This window comes from Anomaloglossus baeobatrachus, chromosome 6 (assembly GCF_048569485.1).
Source record: "Anomaloglossus baeobatrachus isolate aAnoBae1 chromosome 6, aAnoBae1.hap1, whole genome shotgun sequence".
NCBI classification, from domain to species: domain Eukaryota; kingdom Metazoa; phylum Chordata; class Amphibia; order Anura; family Aromobatidae; genus Anomaloglossus; species Anomaloglossus baeobatrachus.
Genome location: NC_134358.1, coordinates 492,690,873 through 492,709,915, shown reverse-complemented (window position 1 = coordinate 492,709,915; position 19,043 = coordinate 492,690,873). Strand labels below are relative to the sequence as shown.

Genomic DNA, 19,043 nt, shown 5'->3' with positions numbered 1-19,043 from the left:
AGGACGCAGGTAGTTCGTCGTTCCTGCGGCAGCACACATCGCTATGTGTGACACAGCAGAAACGAGGAACTACATCGTACCTGCGGCCGCCGGCAATGAGGAAGGAAGGAGGTGGGCGGGATATTCCGCCCACTCATTTCCACCCCTCAGCTTCTATTGGACGGCTGCCGTGTGACGTCGCTGTGATGCCGCATGAAGCGCCCCCTTAGAAAGGAGGCGGTTTGCTGGCCACAGCAATGTCGCTAGGCAGGTAAGTCCGTGTGACGGGTGTTAGCGATGTTGTGCACCACGGGTAGCGATTTGCCCGTGACGCACAACCGACGGGGGCGGGTACGCTCGCTAGCGATATTGCTACCGATATCGCAGCGTGTTAAGCATGCTTTAGAGGTAGAGATGAGCAAGTCATTCATTTTGGGCAGATTTGCTCAATTCGACATATTTGACTACAGTAAAAATCAGTCCAAATAAAAAGTGCCCCTCTAGGTATGAAAAGATATTTATTATGCTCAGAAGTCTCTCCAGAAACCAAAGCATACTAAACAGAGGGAAGAGGTTGAAGAATAATAAAATACACTCACCTGTCATAGGTCCTAACCTGTTCTAACCCCACTGCTGCCACAACACTCATCCTCCAATCTTAAAGCAGTTGACCACTACTTTAACATAGATGGCCTATTCTTAGGATAGGTCATTAATGTCTCATTGGCCAGGGTCTGACACCCTGCACCTACACCGATCAGCTGTTCTTGGTACTTTGGTCCTGGCAGTGTCAGCAGGCACCTGGAAATGCACTGTTGCAGAGCTGTCCCATCATCTTATGGCAGCTGCGGGAGGGTACTGCACATCTTCCTCCTATTCAAATCATTAGGAGGTAGATGTGCAGTACCCGGCCACAGCCGCTATCAGAAGGCAGGGCAGCTCCAGAACTGAGCATATCCGGCTGCCTGCTGCCAAGAACAGCTGATCAACGGGGGTATCGGGTGTAAGCCCCCTGTCAATCAGACATTGATGACCTATCCTGAGGATAGACCATCAATGTTAAAGTAGTGGCCAATCTCTTTAAGTTCTTCCACTTTTTTTTTCTGGTGCTGAGAACATTGGTAGGCCTTATGTGGTCACATAGCCAGGCAACACACATCAGTCACATCAATTAAGTGCCTCACCCTCCACAAAACCCGCGATATTGATGTCAATAATGTGCGTTGCCTCCCCATTTGACCACAGAATGCAAATGGGAGATTCAGGAAGTTGGAGCGGAAGCTGAAGGCAGGTGAGGCCTAGGCAAGTATAATGTACTCTTATTTTTTAATGCCTTCCTGCCCATGTAGTCCATTTAGTAGGATTGTTGCAAATCAAAAAGGCAAAGATGTAGGATTTATCGAATTATATAACAACTAGTGTTATCACTGATGACATCAGAATTACTCAGCTATGACTAATGATAGCAGAAAGTTAAATAAGTGGTGACATCAGTACGACTAAATTCAAAGTGATGACATCACAATAATGTATAAAACATCAGAATTCCCCATTAGCATTATAATGTTTTATACTGTAATGTTTAAGCAAATTATTTTCAAAAAGTTATATTATTAGGATTGTAATATTAATATTTCATACTGAGAAGGAGCAGTAATGCACGCAGTTTAAAAAGTACAACAGAATACATTGCTTTATACACTATATTGATTTAATTTGATCTACCTATACAATGTATTCACACAAACTGCCTAATTGTAGCATCGCCACTGTGCTCCAGGTTCTTTGTATTTCCAAGGGGTAGGGAACAAGATTAGCCACTTCGGATATAAAGTTTGTGCTCCATCCAGAACACGCGACAAAATATCAGAATGTACCAACCTTCTCCGTAGGAAGCAGATTGGAATTGTTTAGTTGACTTTCTATCAACAGGTGCAAATCTTAAAATGGTAAATGTCAAGGGTTGTTTCCGAACACACAAGAAAGAGGTTCGGATTAGTAATGGCCTTAATAATTGACACCTGAGTGGATACAGTTGGACATTAAATATATAGTACGGCTGTAAACGATTTGTAAAATTTAAAAGGAACAAAATGCTACAAATAAAAACAGGTATTTTGTGAAAAATTAATAATCAATTGGTGACCACCATGGGCTGCCCTTTTAGTTGTGCCAAAAAGCCTTATTTTTGCATGCAGGCTGGCCGCAATATGAAAAGACTTTTCTTATTGTCCACTGCTTTTTCCCAGCACGGTTTACTTTTGATTCTTTTTTTTTTTTTAATATTTTTTTCACTACAGCTATAAAATGTACAGTTAGGATTTGAAAAGGATTTTAAAATGGGCTCCAATTTTTATAGCCTCTATTCACTTCAAACAGCGCAGGGAGCTTACACGGCGATTTCATTAAGATACCGAAAACACTTCAAGGATGGCGATGTGGAGAAACTCAACGCAAGACAATGCACACATTCTGTGCATAATTAGAAGAAATCCAGAAACAAGAACTCCCTCAATGTAACTGCGGTTTTGTCTTTCTTGAAAAAGACAATGGAGCAGACACATAAAAAGTAACCCGTGCAGCACAATGGGAAACACATCTTGCTGTTTTACAAATGCTAGTATCTGCCATCAAGATGTAAGGATTCCCAGTCTTCAGATGTATATTAAATATCACAGACGTCCGCCATTCATATAGTTAATGGATTAAATATGTTTATATTGTTTTCGGTTCTGGAACTGTATGGATTGTTACAATTAAGTTCTGCCGGGAGGCAAAGTTTAAAAAACGTTTGGGTTTCTGATTTAACAATCTTCTGTTGCTTAGGGAATATAGTAACGGATGTCTGTGGTGTATCATGCTACAAGTTTAATGAGTGACACCATACTACAATATCAGGAGAACATAAATTAAAATATATGTATATCAATAAAAGCAGGGCACTGCATTGAAGCTTATTAGAAAAAGATAATCTTCTGAGGTTGGTTTCAGAAATGGCATAAGTAGGAAAAACATTGTTATTTTTTGTGCCATATTTCCATTTTTTCAAACATTTTTTGTTTGGAAAATAGAAATGTTTGTGTGTGTATATATATAATACTCTGGAAAAGTTTTAGGCTGGTGTCAAAAAATTCAGCAAAGTAGTGAGGTTTAGTTCACATGTCCTATAATAATCCATTGGAATGGATCCTGCAGAGATCTGTTACCAAAATATTTATGCCGTATCCATTTAGTTTAACATGGGAGTCTATTGAGAATGGATCCATTACCTACAGTCACAGGTAGAGGGCTGTGGCAACCTCCAACTGTGCCCACAACTAACCTGAGTGACATCACCGCTGATCGCACAGCTCACTCAGCCTCAGATGTCATGTTCTATGGTGCTCGCTGTGAGCTTCAGATGTAGCAGAGCTGGAATTGTCTTGGGACCTCATGGATTACGTCAGACCTGCAGTGGTGTTTCGGGATTTAATAAAGTGGTGAGATAGGGTAAAGGATTTTTTCGGTGTTTGTCTTTATTTACTTTCACTTACAGATTAGTAATGGGGGGGGTCTCATAGACGCCTCCCATTACTAATCCAAGGCTTAGTGGCAGCTATGAGCTTAGATTAACCCCTAATTACCCCGATTGCCACAGCACCAGGGAAATTGGGAAGAGCCAGGTAAAGTGCCAGGATTGTTACATCTAATGGATGCAGCAGTCCTAGGTGGCTGCAGGCTGCTATTTTTAGGCTGGGGGAGTGAAAAAGCATGGGACTCCCCTGGCTGGAAATACCAGCCCCCAGCTGTCAGGCTTTATTATGGCTGGGTATCAAAACTAGGGGGGAATCGCACATTAGTTTTTTAAAATTATTTATTTAAATATTTAAAATAAAAAAGCCGCATGCAGTTCCTTTTATTTTAAGGATAAGCGCACAGCTGGGGGTTGCAGACTGTGGCTGTATGCTTCATCTGTAGTCGGGGGACCCTACGCCAATTTACTTATTTATTATTACTCTTATGCTATAGACTCGCAGATCACGCCTGTGATTGGAAATGTTAGATCCTGTTACACAGGCTGGGAGCGCATCTGACTGCAACCAGTCACAAAACACCGGTGGGCGGAAAAAGGAGTGCATATGCAATGAAGGTAATGAGCAGCCTCAAAGAGAATGAGTGTCTTGGAAGCAGTTACAACCACATCGGAGCCTCAGTAAGTACAGCGCACTTGCTTCATTCTTATTTTCTTATGCTCCGAGTTTCCTGAGAATTCTGGGCCCGGGTCCGGCACTAGGGTATGTTTGAAGCCTCTCGGATCCAGACTTTTACAGTCCGGGTCCGCACATCACTAATTATAATCATAATGATTTATTATGGTTTTCCAATGTGTCCATAAAAATATTGTCTGTAATTTTTTGATAAGGTGTCGAAAAAAAAATCAAAAGTTAAGTTGGCAATGCTGAGTGGACCTAACCTTTGCATTGGCACAGAGACTCTCGAAGCCTGAAAATATGGAAAAGTAAGTTTTCTTAGCCAATTCCTAAAACTAGTGTTTGCATGGTTCGGTTTTATTTAATTTATTTGTAACTGGGTGCACAATTTTGCCTGTTTTTGTCCAGAGTATTAGATAGTGACCTGTCTTCTGGGCCAGAGATGCCCTTCTCTGAAGTGTTGAATATATCAGGGATGAGCTCAGGCTCTAAAGGTGGCTTTACACACTACAACATCGCAAACGACATCGCTGTAACGTCACCGGTTTTGTGACGTAATAGCGACCTCCCCAGTGACATTGCAGTGTGTGAAACACATCAGTGACTTGGCCCCCGCTGTGAGGTTGCTGATCGCTACACATATCTCAGGACCATTCTTTGGTCCTTTGTTTCCCGCTGTGCAGCATGATCACTAGAAAGTCTCAGTGTGTAAAGGGGTCTTTACAGCGACTTCGTTAGCGACTTCCCTTTCAAAAAGCTGCTTTACAACGTCCCCAATGACTAGCTAGGTCGTTCTGCAGGTCCGGATCGCTGTTGCATCGTTGGCCAGGTTTGCCTGTTTGACAGCTCACCAGAGACTCACCAGAGACTTTGTAGCGATCCCGGCCAGGTTGAGATCGTTGGTGGGATCGCTAGAAAGTCTCAGTGTGTAAAGGGGCCTTAATGGGAACTCTATGCAAATACAAGGTGAAACAGCACTTTAACCTTCTGCAAGTTTCATAGAGGTTTATCAGCTTCTTAGTATTAATCCCTCATATACAATTAGCAGGGAATGATTTGCCAACAACAGAAGATTAGGGCAACAGACTGATAAAACTGGTGTGTTTGCAGCCATCTAAAATGAGATTTTTATTTAAAGCCAGTTTCACAGGCTACTTGCAGATTGACAACTGCTTCATGGGCGTCAGTATGCTTGGCTGAGACAAAATGCTTAAAGGGGTTGTCCCATTACAATCTGAGTTTTTACTTTACAGCCTTTCATCATTTCTCATGTAGGCACATCACGTAAGTAGTACTGTATGTGAAGGGGGCTTGATGACTGGCTTATTTTAAAAGCTAAACCAACCTCCTTCTGTGTCTATATAATGACAGAGAGGCAGGGGTGAGTTGTATAAACTGAAATGAGGCAGTCTGTAAGCCTCCTTCATACACAGCACTGATGATATACCTACACACAGACTCGGACTGGCCCACAGGCAACATGACGCTCACTGTATCCCTCTGCTAGTAAAGCCAGAATTGAGCCCTTCTTTTCCCCATTCATGACTTTTCTTTTCAAATCCTTTGGCATGGTTAAAAGTGTTTTTTTTCCTACCTATTACTTTTGGGATATTACTATCACTTGTTTTGCCATCCAGCTTGTCCTATTGCAAGAGGATTGTGAAGACCACAGCAGTGTGTTTTATACTTTCCCTTGGTAAATCAGATTTTGTTCAGGTGATCACCTAATCAGAAGCACATTAAGTAGAATGAGGTGAACTCTGGTTGGAATTCAACTGACAGTGGAATGGAATGGCTGTCAGACATGTAGAGAAGCTGATTTTTATAAAACTGTGCAGTGGTCTCTTAATTTTTGACAGCGCTATATATATATATATATATATATATATATATATATATATATATATATATATATATATATATATATATATATATATATATATACAGTGCCTACAAGTAGTATTCAACCCCCTGCAGATTTAGCAGGTTTACACATTCGGAATTAACTTGGCATTGTGACATTTGGACTGTAGATCAGCCTGGAAGTGTGAAATGCACTGCAGCAAAAAAGAATGGTATTTGTTTTTTTGGTTTTTTTTTTTAAATTGTGAAAAGTTTATTCAGAGGGTCATTTATTATTCAGCCCCTCAAACCACAAGAATTCTGTTTGGTTCCCCTAAAGTATTAAGAAGTATTTCAGGCACAAAAAACAATGAGCTTCACATGTTTGGATTAATTATCTCTTTTTCCAGCCTTTTCTGACTAATTAAGACCCTCCCCAAACTTGTGAACAGCACTCATACATGGTCAACATGGGAAAGACAAAGGAGCATTCCAAGGCCATCAGAGACAAGATCGTGGAGGGTCACAAGGCTGGCAAGGGGTACAAAACCCTTTCCAAGGAGTTGGGCCTACCTGTCTCCACTGTTGGGAGCATCATCCGGAAGTGGAAGGCTTATGGAACTACTGTTAGCCTTCCACGGCCTGGACAGCCTTTGAAAGTTTCCTCCCGTGCAGAGGCCAGGCTTGTCCGAAGAGTCAAGGCTAACCCAAGGACAACAAGGAAGAAGCTCCGGGAAGATCTCATGGCAGTGGGGACATTGGTTTCAGTCAATACCATAAGTAACGTACTCCACCGCAATGGTCTCCGTTCCAGACAAGCCCGTAAGATACCTTTACTTTCAAAGCGTCATGTCAAGGCTCGTTTACAGTTTGCTCATGATCACTTTGAGGACTCTGAGACAGACTGGTTCAAAGTTCTCTGGTCTGATGAGACCAAGATCGAGATCTTTAGTGCCAACCACACACGTGACGTTTGGAGACTGGATGGCACTAAATACGACCCCAAGAATACCATCCCTACAGTCAAGCATGGTGGTGGCAGCATCATGCTGTGGGGCTGTCCATCTGGTCCGCATCCATGGGAAGATGGATAGCACGGCCTACCTGGAGATTTTGGCCAAGAACCTCCGCTCCTCCATCAAGGATCTTAAGATGGGTCGTCATTTCATCTTCCAACAAGACAACGACCCAAAGCACACAGCCAAGAAAACCAAGGCCTGGTTCAAGAGGGAAAAAATCAAGGTGTTGCAGTGGCCTATTCAGTCTCCTGACCTTAACCCAATTGAAAACTTGTGGAAGGAGCTCAAGATTAAAGTCCACATGAGACACCCAAAGAACCTAGATAACTTGGAGAAGATCTGCATGGAGGAGTGGGCCAAGATAACTCCAGAGACCTGTGCCAGCCTGATCAGGTCTTATAAAAGACGATTATTAGCTGTAATTGCAAACAAGGGTTATTCCACAAAATATTAAACCTAGGGGTTGAATAATAATTGACCCACACTTTTATGTTGAAAATTTATTAAAATTTAACTGAGCAACATAACTTGTTGGTTTGTAAGATTTATGCATCTGTTAATAAATCCTGCTCTTGTTTGAAGTTTGCAGGCTCTAACTTATTTGCATCTTATCAAACCTGCTAAATCTGCAGGGGGGTTGAATACTACTTGTAGGCACTGTATGTATGTATATATATATATATATATATATATATATATGTATGTATATGTATATATATATATATATATATATATATATATAAAGCGCTGGCAAAAATTAAGAGACCACTGCACAGTTTTATAAAAATCATATATATATATATATATATATATATATATATATATATATATATATATTACAGACACACCTCCTCACTCAAAGAGTTTTCTTTATTTTCATGAATCTAAAAATTGTAGATTCACATTGAAGGCATCAAAACTATGAATTAAAACATGTGGAATGAAATACTTAAAAAAGTGTGAAACAACTGAAAATATGTCTTATATTCTAGGTACTTCAAAGTAGCCACCTTTGGCTTTGATTACTGCTTTGCACACTCTTGGCATTCTCTTGATGAGCTTCAAGAGGTAGTCACCGGAAATGGTTTTCTAACAGTCTTGAAGGAGTTCCCAGAGATGCTTAGCACTTGTTGGCCCTTTTCCTTTCACTCTGCGGTCCAGCTCACCCCAAGCCATCTCGATTGGCTTCAGGTCTGGTGGCTGTGGAGACCAGGTCATCTGGCGTAGCACCCCATCACTCTCCTTCTTAGTCAAATACCCCTTACACAGCCTGGAGGTGTGTTTGGGGTCAATGTCCTGTTGCAAAATAAATTATGGTCAAACTAAACGCAAACCGGATGGAATAGCATGCCGCTGCAAGATGCTGTGGTAGCCATGCTGGTTCTGTATGCCTTCAATTCTGAATAAATCCCCAACAGTGTCACCAGCAAAGCACCCCCACACCATCACACCTCCTCCTCCATGCTTCACGGTGGGAACCAGGCATGTAGAGTCCATCCGTTCACCTTTTCTACAAAGACACGGTGGTTGGATCCAAAGATCTCAAATTTGGACTCATCAGACCAAAGCACAGATTTCCACTGGTCTAATCTCCATTCCTTGTGTTCTTTAGCCCAAACAAGTCTCTTCTTCTTGTTGCCTGTCCTTAGCAGTGGTTTACTAGCAGCTATTTTGCCATGAAGGCCTGCTGCACAAAGTCTCCTCTTAATAGTTGTTCTAGAGATGAGACGTTATTTCCAAAGTTTTGGTCTGTATTATATATATATATATATATATATATATATATATATATATATATATATATACACACACACGTGCTATATTTATATGTATACACTCACACAATAAAGAAAGCCATTCCATGTGAGAGACATGACAGAGGGCTCTACAGTACAGATTTTATATTGGGCGTAGGAGTTTCAATTTCCATCTCCATTTGGATAGATAATGAGAAGTAAAGCTGGCATGCCACTGACACATACATCACTTATTTTAAAGGCATCATTTAGTATAGCTAAACCCCCGGCCTTTGTTTTCTCACACTTCTAAGAATCTTTAAGACAGGACACTCTGTTATTATCTCCTTACTTTACCCTGAAGGAAGATTTCCACAATCCAGCCTCTTTATCTCGTAAACTACATTATACTGGTAATTTTCTCTTCATAGATTCCAGTTTACAACATTCGACAGATTGTACACGTAAAATGCTTTAGCAAAACAGCTCAATCAATGTGAATAAATAGATATAAATAAATATGCTCTGGGACGCCTGACAAAATTCATTCTGTCAAGGGAATCATATCTTAACAAAGTACATTTGGCAGAGCTCAAGCTATAAAAGGAAGCTTACAGAGGCTTATTTTAACAAACATATTATCTTGCTTCACTACCTGAAGTTTAAAGCAGCTTTGAGAAATGATTGTTCAGATTGTTTCTCTGTGCTATTATTCAAAATACATATCGACATACTGTATTGTAGCTTTCTTTTTTTCACATACTATAAGTAGAGATAGCACCGGTAGATATAGGTGTATCGTCAGAGGTTAGGAAACATCAAATTAGGCACACATTGGATTGCTCACTGTGTATGGTGACACTTTTAGCATGAAAAAGGGGTTTAGGTGCCTTAAAGGCAATCTGTCAGCAGCTTTATGCTATGTAAGCTGAGAGCAGCATGCTGCAAGGGTTGTAAAACAAAAAGCAACTGTGCTTCTTTTATCTGTGAGTGAGCTATTGTATATATAAAGAAAAGGGTATATTACCCTCTGATTAGCATTAGAAGACTAGAAACTCACATGACTACTAATCCAACACGCCTCCTGCTGTGATTGACACCTCACAGTCAGTGCACAAATCTCTATTGAGAGCCTGGTGTGGGCGGGGAAGCTCAATCAGCTCTGATGTTTAAATTATTTGATTGTTTAGGAATGGCTTCAGCCAGTAATCTATGTGATACACTATTGGATTCAGAATCTCTTTCCCTCATTATGTTGCTTTCAGATGAGGTAGCAAAAACGTGCTGACAGATTTCCTTTAAAATGCTTTGTATTTTGAGACTTTCTTAATAAAGGATCATCTTTTTATCACTACCTGATGATTGGATCACGTATTTCTGGTATTGTGTAAACAAATGTATGTCTCCTAAGAGCTGGTGATACACAAATATCTACTGTTGGTTCCTCTACAGATCTACATTAATTGTATATTTTCAGTTAATTGTGCCAATACAATCCAGACATTAGCTCCATAGTAGGCATCAAGTGCCCACTATAGCACAACACATTAAAAGGAGCCTCCATATTATATATAAGTTCCTTAATGTACTAACCCTATGAACGCCATCTTTTTTGGTCCTGTTTCTCCTATTATACTACATGGATATTAAGCAAAACCTCCACCATCACCTAATGTCGCTACATCAGGAACATTAGGTCCTCACTAGCCAAAACATGGCACATGCACCCTGTGGCTCTATTCAAAGTCTCTGGGAGTGACAACGGTAGGAGTGAAATGAAACGCGTTGTAAGAGGGTTAATGGATAGTCCCAACCTGGATAAAGTCTGTCTATAGTCTCTATTTGTGAATGTAGACATCATAAAAGGGCTTTCTCATTCAAGAGCCCCTTCTGTTTTTCAAAGCAGAACACCCAACATTGACAGGGCTCCATGTATTACTGCACTTCATGTAGCCTCCCTACTTTAATAAACACCAGACAGGCTTGATTGAGAGAAGAAATAGTCCTGTTGGGACAACCTTTTTAGACTATAATTTCATGAGCATTTTCGTTCTTGCAGATAAAACTGGTGGTTCTGTGCATATTGAGTAAAGAGCTCGCTTGTGTCCTTTGTGATCCTGACTGGTGCACGGCGTAGAGATGTGTCCTGCACCGCCTGTCCCTCCAACTCTGCACCGGGCACCAGACAGATTTTTCGCTCTTTGAAAGGAAGCCATATTGAAGTGACAATCAAATATATTTAACACAGATATCATTAATTAGGATTACTGTGCTATGGAAGACACAATTTGTTAATTGAAGCCAAAATCTTTTAGTTTTTTTTAGATTTCTTTGTTCCTCTACCTCAAGATGTACTAGAAAGGAATGTAACTTGTGTTACACAGGAAAGATGCCAAACAGAATGGACATCAAATGCTGTGTGATATACAACCAAAAGGAGACATCTTTTTTAACCATTCGTAATAACCTCATAGAGCCCTTTTATGTCTTGGGAGATGACACAAAGACTTACACCGAGAGGTAAGAAGAAAAAAAATCTCAGAATTCATAAGAAAACATTTAGCACAGACATTTTTAGGACAAGTCACTGAAAATCAATCTTTACCATGTATTTTTCCTAATTTTTAGATCAATGACTATGCCAAAGATTAGTACACAGGGATCTCCAGCCTCTGTACTTGTGTCACCACCAAAGGGTTGCCCCAGACTTAAGGTTTATAATACTGTATTCTAAGGCTACGTTCCAATGATCAGGTTCAGTTGAGTTTTTGAGGCTGCAGAACTAAGGCCACTTTCACATTGTGTTCTTTCAGTGATTTCATCAAGGCTACCGTCCGAACCCCCCACAAAACGAGATTCAGACATATTCGCCAACGGGGCCATTGACTGTAATGGTGCAGATGGAGTCACTGTGTGCTCTGTCGTGCATCACTTTTAGGAGTATACGCTTTCTAGAGCTGGACACCCAGTTGCAGTCTACTACATCCGTACTACACTCCTGAAAATGGTGCACAACACAACACACAGTGACTCCGTCTACACCATTATAGTCAATGGCCCCTTTGGCGCAAATGTCTGAATCCAGTTTTGCGAGGGTTCTGATGGAAGACCCTACGGGAGCACTGAATGGAGAGCTGAACGCAACGTGAAAGGGGCCTTAGTTTATTTGCTTTTTTGATGCTTCATTTTTATCACATTTTTTACTTCGTATTGTTTGTCTCTGGTGTGCCATCCTTTAAATAAAGCTGTTTTGTTTTTGAAGCTTCCTGGTACCGACTTCATTAGGTATGGATTCCATGCATTTTTGGTGCATTTGCACTTTGTAAACACACCAAAAATGCATGAGTCCCTTTTACCTGTGGATTTTCTGCATCTAAAGCAAGTCTATGGGGAAAATCCAAGTAGAAAGCTCAGCGTTTCGGCAAGAGAAATTGACATGCTGCGGCTTGGAAAAACTCAACGCAGGTCAGTTTACGCAATGTAAAAAAAAAAGAAGTAGAGTGGGCAGAAGATTTCAATTAATCACATTCACCTTGCTTATATTGTAAAATGCAGCATTCAGAATGCAGCCAAAATACACAGCATCAAAAACACAAGTAACTCTCATTGTGGGAACATATTCTAATGCTTTGTAAAATACATTACAAATCCAACAAAAAATACAGTTCATGAGTGACACTGATTAATTAAAGGGAACTTGTCAGGTCCAATATGCAGCCAGAACCACAAGCAGTTCTAGGTGCATATTAGTGATTCCTGCCTAGCCATCCCTTTATCTAGAGCAAAAACACAGAATTTTAGAAAAAGTATTTCTAAAGATCATTTATTATATGTAAATGAGGCTAGCTACTAGTCACAAGGGTGTTACGTCCCTTACTTCCCTTGGCTAGTCGGCCCACATAGCATGTTAGCACGCCCCTGTGGCTGTACTAACATGCTAATGAATGCGCAATGACGCCACACATACCTCACTTTTGATGGCAGCCGGCGGAGGATGATGTGCAGTACGCATGATTGGGCGTCCGGGACTTCTGATCATGCGCACTCAACTGATGCCGGGTGAAAGCTTCCCAGCTTCAGTAAGGTACAGTGCGCATGACCAGAAGAACTGGGAACTCCGGATTATGCATAGTGCGCATCCATCCTCCCCCGGCCATCATCAATAGTGAGGTATGTGCAGTGTTAGTAGGCCCACAGGGGCGTGCTAATATGCTATGTGGGCCAACTAGCCAAGGGAACTAACCCCCCCCTTGTAACTAGTCCCTGGCCGAATTAGCATATAACAAACAATATTTAGAAATACTTTTTATAAAGATCTCTTTATCTATGCTAATGTATACAGGACGGTTAGGCAGAGATTAGCAATATGCACCCAGAACTGCTCGTGGTTCTGGGTGCATATTGGACCTGACAGGTTCCCTTTAATTTGTAGCAATTTTGCCAGACAAAACAAAGGACCATAAATAGCACACCACAGGTAAAGCTGATAATGATTTAGTAATCTATCTTTGTGGCACAGATGCATACCATTATTGCTTCATCCACTAAAATATGTTTTACATGGTGTTTAGCCATCCTATTTATTAAAAGTAAAATAGTCTATAAAATATATGACCAAGTCCTGAATGTTAAAGTGGTTTTCCCATCACTGGACAGCCCCTATAATTAATTCAGGATGTCCTATAAAAGATTAAAATTATGTATACTGACTTCCGGCAACTACATATTTCTAACAATGTTGGTGGCTGTGGGTGACGTGACAATATTGGGTGACGTGACCGCAGGGGCTGCAGCCGCCTTCACTGCTTCACCAAAGTAGATATTCGCTCTGACGGAATACTGTTGAACTGCAGCCGATCAGTGGGTGCTGGATGGCGCCACTATGGGAGGTGAGTGCACAATTTTTATTTTTTACGGGTCCCTGAATTGATTCAGCAGGGGCTCTCCAGTAGTGGAAAACACCTTTAAATGGCAGTTATACGTGGTTTTGGCCTGAGTGCAAGGTTTTAGTATTATTATGACATTACTGGTGCCACCAGAGAAGAGCACTCCACTTTTAGTATTCTTTATTGTCTTGGAGTACATACATGATACATGTGATAATGTCTTCTTGATCATGGTAGCATCAAGCTGAGGTTATTTATATGCTTGGTTGTGGGTACATTTCTGTTATGCTAAAACTTGATTATCCGTGCCCCTATGATTGCTTAATAAAGCAGAATAACCTTAATGGTGATGCTTTGGATTTGTCTGGTGGGCATGGACAGAATAAATTCAATCACGCACATCACATACGATGACATCTGGTTAATAGCATCTAACAACCAATAGATAGTACATTGTAGCGTATGATTTGGCATTTATCATAACTCATTGATCCCTAATTATCTGTTGCCAACAGTTGAATATAATTAAAAGGAACTGGTGACGCTGAATATTTATTTTGACCAACTAGCATCATGTTAAAGAGCAGTAGGAGCTGAACTGATTCATATATCAATTTGTGGGAAAATATTCAGTATAGTTGGCCAATTACTTTTTAGGACCACCCACTGGACAAGATGTGCAAGGATCTTAAAGGGGCTGTCCACTACTAGGACAACCCTTTCTGATTCAACTTGTTTCCCCCAAGTAAAATAATAAAGCCTATACTCAACTCCCATACCGGCACCCTTCCAGAGGTGTCGCGGCTCGCGGTGTGGGGACTCACATGGGGTTATAACTTCACGCAAGCCACGTGGCCAATCAGTGCCGACTTCCTTCTCCCCGCCTTTGGACTAAACGAACAATCTACAGTGAGTGAGTGCTATGGCTGTGCTCACTTCCTGTTGATTAACTCGTTTAGTTTGAAGGCGGGGAGAAGGAAGCTGGTGCTGATTGGACGTGGGGCTCGCATGACATCACAACCCCATGTGACTTGCACCGCGAGCCGTTAGCACCGCTAGAACAGCGCCAGTACCGGAGGTGAGTATAGGCTTTAGAATTTTACTTGGGGGAAACATGTTGAATCAGAAGGGGTTGTTCTAGTATTGGACAACCCCTTTAATAAAAAAAATGAGTATTTGTAAATTTACACTAATTCCTTTCCCACAAATGGTGTCTCAGTAGTTAGGACTTATGCTGTGCAAAACAGCATCGCAAGGAGTTTGCGTAGGTTTCCTCTCTTTTCCTCCCTAACTCCACAGACATACTGATAGGGAATTTAGATTGTGAGCCCCAATGGGGACAGTGATGATGTTGTTTGTACAGGGCTGTGGAATTAAACTTTATAAGTGAGTAAAAATAAGCAAAATGTGCTCCTCTTGCTCTTTGATATGCTGCTATGGGCATTTTCAAGCATGTTATGTTTAATTATAGATATTAATTACTTTATATGACCACAAACATACTAAAAAAGCAATAATGATCCCATAAATGTAAAAATTCCACAATACTTACTCCAACTATGAAGAAATCCAGCCAACACCATGCATTGGTGAAGTACTTCTTAAAGCCATACGCCACCCATTTAAGGAGCATCTCGAGAACAAAGACATATGTGAACACCTTGTCTGCATATTCCAGTATAATTTTTACAACTGGTTTCTGGTCGATATAAATATCTTCAAAAGCCTGAAAAACAAAAACTCTATGACACAAGTATTCAAGACACAAGTCACCGGCGCTGTAACATATAGTTGACATGAATTATGAACTAAAGTCCTGCTTTTTCATCTCCATGGCAACTGAAAGAGTTTTTGCTAAATTGATAACTACATAATGTTTTCTTTTGACCTGTAGCTGAATTATGACAAACTGTGCCAACTTTATAAAAAAGAACACCTGCACTGATAATAATGGCATTAACACAGTGCCACTGATAAGGACAAAAGTGGGCAAAACTCTACATGAAAAAGACAGTATGAAAGAAGTGAAGCCACCAGTCATACAACGCACATTGAGAAATGAGTCACTGGCCAACCTCCTCCTCTGAACAATATTATTTGCCTTTGGTCCTATAATTTGGGTTTAAGTCTAGCGGTCTATAAGGTCAACAGAAACCCTCCTTGTGTACTCCGGTATAAAGAAGAACAAACACCAAAACTACATTGAAAAATTTTCTTCTAGAGGGGTAAAACTCGAATTCTGTCCCAGAAAATTTGGTCTGAAAGATGGTTACCTCCAACAAGTGGAGAAAGAGGAGGGTGCCGGGGTGGACATACTTTTGGTGCAACCTGTGCAGTTCCACTGTTGGCATAAGTAGTAAGGTAGCCACTTTGGCTTCGAAATGATAAACTATTGGACTCCAAAAGGTCCACATACTGTTTTTGAACAGGGGTCTTCTTTAGAGATGAGTGAGCACTAAAATGCTCAGGTGCTCGTTCCTCGAGTTGAGCAGGTCAGAAGCTTTGAAAGGGCCCAACACGAATAACGAATATTATGGAAGTCAATGATTGGGCAGATCGTCTCTCCAGCAACATACAGACAGACCTATACAGAGCATTTTCTCGAGGAAGGAGGGTGGGGTTTTTTTCAAATTTTTTCTTGACACACTACTTCCAAAAACTCTCTTTTTATCCCATTCTGAAACTGCAAGTGGCTTGCACTGGGGTGGCGGCTCACATCATTCAATGAAGAGAGTCGGTTCTTCATGGATGACTCATCTGAGCACCCAATAATCGGGAAGTCCATAAACTGGAAAGAAAAAGTAGTGCAAATAGAGTTTTACCTTAGGATAGTGGATAATGTGGGGAGACAAAAACAGGCTCACCTGGGGTAGTTGTGAAAGCCACAACTACCGAGAAGGTAAAGCTGGCTGCTGCAACATCCTTAGGGATAGCAGTATTCCTTAACCTTCATCCGGCTGAATAGGTACAATTGTAACTATTCCCTTTTTAAATTGCAATAATTTTTTTTTCCGAAAAGCTGTAGAGGGCTGAAATTTCGTGACATCTCAGCAGTTTTGGTCCAGAATATAATGGCCAAATATCAATAAAATATCTCCACCCCCTTCCGAGATAAGGGGTCGAGAAATTTTGGCAAAATTATGCAGCCTGACAAAGGTTAAAGAAACAAATACGGGATTTCACCATGCCACCATGGAAAAATCCAGACAAGATGATAAGATAGTGATCACCATCTTATCTGCATGTTTCCACAGTTGCGCAATGAAATACCGTCTTTGTTTCTTTAAGGAATACATCTGAGCTCCTGTGATACTCGGCCGAACACCACGAGTACCTGAGCAACTCAATGCTCGATCGAGTACTGAGCAATGGCGAGCATGCTCGCTAATCACTAGTCTTCTTCTGCCTCGGTCCACCAGTGGGTAGCTGAGTTTTCAGTCTATCCATGTCGCTAAGGGATTTACAGAGGGATTTTTCATTTATTGATGACTGGACTGTACACAACACTAGTTTGCAGTTTTACAATCTGCGTAAAAAAAAACAGTGAAAGTTTCTATTCTTCAAAAATCTGGAAAATAATTATTTTTAGATATAAAAAAACAGCTATCTGCTGAGAATTGAATGCCCATTTCTTTTTCAGAAATTGCACATTGTAAAGTGATGCCTTTTAATTCGGTAAAGTGACTGTGATCAAATAGACCAGCGATTTGTAGATCCCGAAAACATGAAATAAAAGGAAGAACGAGCTTCTAGAAAGGATATGCTGCCCTAATCCCTGGACCATGCCTGATGGTGAACTTTGCCCTGTCACCTTGGAGTATCTATATGGGCCATTTTATGTGGCATAATCTCATTTGGGACATATTACTGGTCCCCAACAGCCACCATTAATCCCCTGATGAACCCCAAATAATAATTGGGTGCAAACGCGTCGGATTTTTTGGGAATCAGGATTATGGTACTCAGATGTGGGGACATGTTATGGCACACGGATCCTCTTTAAAGGGGGCTTTACACGCTACGATATCGTTAATGTTTTATCGTCGGGGTCACATTGTTAGTGACGCACATCCGGCGTCATTAACAATATCGCAGCGTGTAATACTTACCAGCGACCTTAGGCGACCTCAAAAATGGTGAAAATCGTTCACCATGGAGAGGTCGTCCCAAACTCAAAAATCGGTAAGGGTTGTTTAGAGTTGTGGTTCATCGCTCATGCGGCAGCACACATCGCTGTGTGTGACACCGCATGAGCGAGGACCGTCTCCTTACCTGCCGCCGGCCGCAATGCAGAAGGAAGAGGTGGGCGGGATGTTTACATCACGCTCAGCTCCGCCCCTCCGCTTTCATTGGCCGGCCGCTTAGTGACGTTGCGGTGATGTCGCTGTGATGCCGAACGTCCCTCCCCCTTGAAGGAGGGATTGTTCGGCAGTCACAGCGCCGACGCCGACCAGGTAAGTATGTGTGACGCTGCGTAGCGATAATGTTCGCTACGGCAGCGATCACAAACAACCGCATGCGCGACAGGGGCGGGTACTTACACGCTCGCTATCGCTAGAAATTGCTAGCGATATCGCTACCGTGTAAAGCCCCCTTAAGGCCTAGGAGGGTTACCATCCACACGCTATGTACCCCATTATCTTCATTTTTAGCTAGTTTACTAGCTTCTTTCTTCTATAAGCCACAAGGATATCATTGTTTATAGATATAATTGGATCTAGAGTGGCTGTCAGAGATTCTGGGTCTCGAGGGGGTACGTACGAATCTAGTACCCCCTGTCGGTATGAGTCTACCCAGCATGCATTATTTTTTCTTGCACTGAGCACATTTGGTTGGAGGTTTGGTGAAGGGTAATCATTCCGGGTAGGCAGGGAAATTAAGGGACAGCCACCGTGGAATGGGGGCACCATACATTTTAGGGTGCTTAAAGCCCCATTGTTAGGAAGGGTTCAGTGAAGGGATAGTACTGTTTTTAACCCCTATTCTACAAGTAATTAAGTTAGAACTAGCTATCAGTATACCCCTGCACCTCTAGTCCCGTCAACCCAGGGACACATATGTTACCCAGTGTGCACTGCTCACACAAACACTGTGTATATGTGTTGTGTTTGCCTGGTTTGGATTTTAAGCAAATTGAGGAATAAAGTATTGATTTTAGAGGAAGATTTACTTTCAGTTGGTCTATGCTGCCCTAAGCATGAATATTGTGACTTGTTATAATAAAACATGACATCATTTAGTCAATGAGATTACACCCATGCTTTACAGGAAGGATGTCTAATATGATCAGATCTGTGTCACCCTAGGGGACCTTTAACTATTACCGTGCACCACCATTCAATTTCTACATCCTAACAAAGACGGGGAAAGACAATAAGGAAAAAAGCGACT

The 19,043-nt window shown here is 41.3% G+C and overlaps 1 protein-coding gene across 4 annotated transcripts in view; it reads right to left on the bottom strand.

Moving 5' to 3' along the window:
- LOC142243464 (sodium channel protein type 5 subunit alpha-like) overlaps positions 1-19,043 on the bottom strand; it is a 587,685-nt gene that overhangs the window by 93,115 nt on the left and 475,527 nt on the right. For all 4 annotated transcript variants that reach the window (XM_075315409.1, XM_075315410.1, XM_075315408.1 and 1 more), the window contains exon 21: positions 15,205-15,378. In XM_075315409.1, the coding sequence (XP_075171524.1) occupies positions 15,205-15,378 (174 nt within the window). The remainder of the gene's footprint in view (positions 1-15,204; positions 15,379-19,043) is intronic.